This window comes from Peromyscus eremicus, chromosome 4 (genome assembly GCF_949786415.1).
Source record: "Peromyscus eremicus chromosome 4, PerEre_H2_v1, whole genome shotgun sequence".
In the NCBI taxonomy this organism is placed as follows: Eukaryota; Metazoa; Chordata; class Mammalia; order Rodentia; family Cricetidae; genus Peromyscus; species Peromyscus eremicus.
Window position 1 is genome coordinate 83,951,210 of NC_081419.1, and position 6,000 is coordinate 83,957,209.

General features: G+C 35.6%; 1 protein-coding gene across 3 annotated transcripts in view; it reads left to right on the plus strand.

The window, feature by feature from the left end:
- The window catches only part of Kif18a (kinesin family member 18A), a 65,531-nt gene extending 60,981 nt beyond the window's left edge, over nt 1-4,550 (plus strand). For all 3 annotated transcript variants that reach the window (XM_059261070.1, XM_059261068.1, XM_059261069.1), the window contains exon 17: nt 4,318-4,550. In XM_059261070.1, the coding sequence (XP_059117053.1) occupies nt 4,318-4,400 (83 nt within the window). In that variant the 3' untranslated portion in view covers nt 4,401-4,550. The remainder of the gene's footprint in view (nt 1-4,317) is intronic.
- The last annotated feature ends 1,450 nt before the right edge of the window (nt 4,551-6,000 follow it).

Genomic DNA, 6,000 nt, shown 5'->3' on the forward strand with positions numbered 1-6,000 from the left:
ATTCATAAAAATGAATATCTAAGCAAAAATAACCAAACACATTTTAAAAATTACTAGAAAGAAAATATAACTGCTTTTTTTTTTAAATCGTGTTCACCTGAGTTTCTAATAATGTACAAGAGTGAAACCACAAAGGCTAACAGTCGGGGGAAAGGCAAGTATTGTCAACTGAGTAGTAGAGAAACAAGAAAATAAGAGCCTCTAAAACTAAATCATGTGACCAAGAACATGTATAAACAACCTAAGTGGCAAAAGGATGAGGAGGTAGAGAGGCCCTGTTTGAGAGCAGAAAGGAAGAGACCTGAGATTTGTGTCAGAGGCACAAACAGCAGAGTTTCAGAGATCTGCCTGAGAACATAATCCAAAGAATATGAAAACAGTGATCATACAAGAAAGGAAAGGAACGAGCTTTTACGCGTTTTCTTCTGTTAATGAGAATGGGGAAACTGAAGTAGATTATTCAGTGACTTTACTTACATATGTTTATCAGAAATGCTCACTAAACTATATTTACATTATGAAGAGAGTAGAAAACTTTTAGCCAGCAGTATTAATGTTGCTCTGCTACTGTTGTATTTTTTTCTCTTCTATATACATGTTAGTTTCTTTATTTCTATATATTTTTGTACAATGTACTTTGATCATATTTTTCCCTCACCCAATTCCTTCCATATTTTCCTTACCCACCCAACTTTATGTTTTTTATGGCTCTCTTTAAAATAAAAATAAGAAACACTAAGAAATGTAAAAATATAAAAATCAAAACAAGCAAAAGACCAATAACACAAAAGAAATGCTAAAATAAAACAAAAATACCATTGAGTTCATTTTGTCTTGGTCACTTACTCCTATGCATAGGGCTAGCCCTGAAGTATGGTTGATATATCCACTAAGACTCCATTGAAGAAAACTGACTTTTCCTTTGTCAGTGGGTATCAATTACAGATAGCTTCCTGATTAGTGATGGGAGTCGGTATTTACTTCCTCCTCTTAGTATTGGTACCCTCTCAGGCTTGAACCTAGGCTGGTTTTAGGCATACTGCCACAATCTCTGTGAGTTTGTTCAGACACCATTCCTGTTGTGTCCAGAAGACACTATTTCCTTAGAGTCCTCCATCACATCTGGCTCCTTGAATCTTTCCACCTCCTTGTCCTCGTAGATCCCTGAGCCTTGGGGGGAGGGCTTTAATGAAAACATCCCACTTAGAACTGAATACTCCAAAGTCTCTCACTCTTTGCTCATTTTCCAGTTGTGGATCTCTTTGTTAATTCCCATCTTATGCAAGAAGATTCTGTGATATGAGTTGATATATAGATGTCATTAGGAGTCACTTTATTTCTCTGTTCCCTTAGAATGATAGTAGTAGGTTTTCTGTTAGGCCTATGACCTCAGGTTCTTGGCCACTTTAGCAGTGACAGGTCCATACTCAGGTTACGTCTCCTTTAATGGGACTTAATTCCAACCAAAAAAGTGGTTGGTTACTCCACTATATCATTTGTACCACTAATGCATCAGTATAGCTTGTAAGCAGGTTGTTGTTATAGGTCACAGGGTTTATAGCTGCATGGTATTGATGGTTACCTTTCTTGTCTGGTAGCATGCAGAATCCTTTCCAATACTACAAATGCTAGCAGGGATGAAGCTTCTAGTTTAGGCGCCAGCTTGAGTTCTCAGTGTTCTGTGGCATGAGTAAATGTTGTCTTTAGCAATAGGGCCTACTGTCAGGTTGTAGAGAGTGACCAATAGCCTTGACAATAGCTTTTGTTTGTTTGTGAGTTTCCAGGGGGTTTTTCTGGCCCAGCAAGATGTAACCCATTCCTGGTACTGAGGTTTTATTTGGTGTTATACGAGGTCTAGTTGAGGTATTTTCTCTCTTATTATTTGCTGACTATGTTTAGATTTCTTTCATATATGTGTATATTTTTGGAAGTTTCTAATAGTAGTAGTAGATAGTCATATAGGATGTAGGGGGTTATTTCAATTTTCTTAACATCTTTTGAGACTTGTTTTGTACCCAAGTACGTGGAGAAAGTGCCATGAGCTGGTGAAAAGAAAATATATTCTTTTGTGTTTAGATTAAGTGTTCTGTAAATATCTGGTAGGTCCACTTGACTTACGGCATTATTTAATTCCAGCATTTCTGTTCAATTTTGTGTCTAGATGATCTGTCTTTTGGTAAAAGTTGGGTACTGAAGTCACCTATTATCAGTGTGGGACAGTAAATATATGATTTTATAGTTGTTGTAGTGTTTCTTTTCTGAACTTGAGTGTCATTGTATTTGGTGCATAGATGTTTAGAATTGCAGCATCCTCTTGGTGGACTTTCCCTCTCATGAGTATGTAGTATCCTTCCACATTTCTTCTGATTAGTTTCCGTTTGAAGTCTATTGTGTCAAATATTCAAAGGGCTACCACACCTGCTTGCTCCTTGGGTCCACTTTCTTGGAATACTTTTTTCCATTCTTTTAGGTGATTTCTATCCTTAATGGTAAGGTGTATTTATTGGATACAGCAGAAAGGTGGGTCCTGTTTTCTAATCTAATCTATTAGTCTATGTCTTGTTATTGGGAAATTGAAAATGTTGATATTGAAACTTATAAATGAGCTGTGCTTACTGATTCCTATTACTTTGTTGTTATGGTGTGTATCTTTTCCACCTCTTTTGATTTATTGTCCTGGGACTACTAGTGTTTTCTTGAATGTCTTGAACCGCTTCAGACTGAAGTTTTCCTTCTAGTGCAGTGGTACTCAACCTTCCTAGTGCTGAGACCCTTTAATATAATTCCTCATGTTGTGGTAACCCCCAACTATAAAGTTGTTTCATTGTTATTGCATAACTATAATTGCTACTGTTATGAATTGTAATGTAAATATCTGATCTGCAAGATATCCGATATAACCCCCAAGAGGGTCACAACCCACAGGGTAAGAACCACTATTCTAGTACCTTCTATATAGCTGGCTTGGTAGACAGTAAATAATTAAATTTGGTTTTATTGTGATTGTGTGTGTGTGTGTGTGTGTGTGTGTGTGTGTGTGTGTGTGTTGCATAGTCTTGCTGGGTCTGATAGTCTGAGCTGACATCTGTCATCTCTCAGTTTGTAGAACATCTCTCCAGGCCCTTCTGAGAAATCAGGTATTATTCTAATAAATCTGCCTTTATATGTTACTTGGTCTTTTTCCCTTTCAGCTTTTAATACCTTTTCTTCATTCTATACAGCTACCGTTTGAATTGTTATGTGTCATGAGGAACTTTTTTTCTGGTCCTGTCTATTTGGTTGTCTGTATGCTTCTTGTACCCTTTTAGGCATCTCCTCCTTAGATTAGGGAAATTTTCTTCTGTGATTTTTGTGCTAAAAAAAAAAAAAAATCTGTGCCTTTGGTCTGGCATTCTTCTCTTTCTATCCCTATATTTTTTGTAATTTTGGTCTTTTCATGGTGCCCCAGATTTCCTAGATGTTTTGTGCTTAGATTATTTTTAGATTTAACATTTTCTTTGACTGAGCTATCCATTTCTTCTACCTTGTTTCCAGACCTGAAATTTTTTCTTCAATGTCTTGTAATCTGTTAGACCTTCCAAGTTTTTCATTTCCAGTTTTATTTAGTTTGGGTTTTTCTTTAGTGATTCTACTTTCATGTATTTAACTGTTTTTTGTTATTTCATTCTTTTTTTGTGTTTGTGTGTTTTCATGGTCTTCATGAAGGCATTTATTCATATCTACTTTATTGTCCTTGCAGTTTTTTTTAAGTCCTTGTTCTGTGTTTTTGCAAAATTGCATTTCTCAGGGCCTACTGCCATAGGATTACTTGCTTCTTGAGGAAACCTACTGTCTTGGCTATTCATGGTTGGGTTTTTCAGCAGGGGATTTAGACATCTGGAGTTAGGATGTTTGAGGTCTTTCTTTGTATAGATGGCTGGTCTTCTTCTTTGTTGGGTGGATATTCTGTTCTTTGGTTGCTGTTGGCAACTCTAGATGCTATGAAAGTGTGGTGGTTGCAGGGAGGATGCTTCTGCATCCCAGCCCTGTGTGGCCACTAGGAGTCCCTGGTAGAGGACCCACTCTCTGTGGTTTGGAGGCTAACTAACACAAAGGAATGGAGATGGAATAGAAGGGAAGACTGAGAAGGTCAGGGGGGGAAAGCTAAGGAAGCCCTGAGTTCTCACCAAGAGATGAAATCTCAGAAAATTTGTTGTATTTTAAATTGTGTTAATTAACCATGAATTTCAAGAGTAAATTTGTCAATAAATTGTTATATAAATTAACAATGAGTTTTGAAATTTTCTTTATATTTATTCATCTTTATTTCTTCTCTAGGTTATAAAAGAAACACCAACCAAGTAAATTCAAACATGCTTAGAAAATTAAGAAGAAACACTTTTAAAGAAAATGTTCGCTAAGAAGTGTCGATGTCCTTGGCCTGGTATTTGTCCCTGCTGAAATGTATTTCAAGTCTCTGAAAGAAGGCAATCTAAAACTGTTTACTAAAATATTTTCATCAAACAAAATGAAATTTCTTTCTTTTAAGTAAATATAAAATTACAACAGGTTATGTTTCCCATTTCTCAAATATTTGTTACTCTTGAAAATCTCTAGTCAGCATTATGTCAGTTTAGTTTTACTTTACCACAGCTGGATTAGGACGTTTTAGAAAAAAGAGTGAACTGAATTACCCCTATTATTTTCAAAATAAGGTAATTTAGAAGTCATAAAACTATGGACAAGATATATTTGGTCTTCTGTTATTTGTCAATATGTTGTTTTATATATACATGTGATTTTATGTACAAAAACTTTGATGTAAAAATGTAGATATGTGTGTCCATAACATTGTAAATATTGTTTAAATACCTGTCATAAATAAAATACTAGTATTTTATTACTTGGTATATTAAAGATATAGATTTTAAAGTGTTTGTCTTCCTGTTTTGTTGCAACCACTTATATATTCTAAATGTTATTTTATATAAGCGTGAATTTTGCAAATTTGTTTTTCATATTAGAACAAGGTAGTGTGTACTCCGACCAAATCTGTAAACAACCTATACATTTCTTAATAAGGAGGAGTGGTGAGAAAATGTTTTAATCATTCCTGTTACTTTGGGGATTACACAGAGCTACAACATAATTACCTAACCTTGTTCATTTGTCTGGTATGACCTACTTTTGTAGTCAAAAGTACACATTTTTGACTAGTGCTCTTTTAAATTTGTGCTTCAAAGGAATCTTCACACCAAACCAAATAACCATACAACTTATAAGACTTCTTAAGGCTTTTAGTTAGTCAATTGTTTGTATTTAAAATCTAATTGAGAAAGCATGAGACAGAATAATCTTCACAGTTCCTTCTGTATACGTAGGGGTATAGTCAGAATCTGTCATAGGAAAGGCCCAATAACTTGTCACACTACTTTGTGGTTAGGGTTTTGGTCATGTTGGCTGTTTTAAGAATCACCTTTCCTGAACAGTGGTAGCATACCTTTAATCCCAGCACTCAGGGGGTAGAAGCAGGTGGATCTCTGAGTTTGAGGCCAGCCTGGTCTAGAGAGTGAGTTCCAGGACAGTCGGGACTACACAGAGAAACCTTGTCTCAGAAATAAGTAAGTAAGTAAGTAATTTTAAAAAGAGCCACCTCCCACTTTATATTTTCTTCAAATTACTTCAGCTAATTATATGCTTCAAAAGAAGTATTTTTACCACATGAATGACCAGATTAGTAAGATGGATCAGTACATGATGGCATATGGTGACCTATGTTTGATCCCTGGAACCTCAATAGTAGAAGGAGAGAACCAGCGGCAAGTTTGTCCTCTGTGCTCCACATGTGCATCACAGCATGTACATACTCACAGACACAAAAGTCACTATACCTGCCTGTTGTCCACCTCAAGCCATAAGCTATGTGATTTTCTTCCATATGAAATTTTTATCCAAGATTTTCCCTGTGTAAAATTATTTCACAAAACCAAGGAAATAGAAATAATGAATGTCTTATCATAA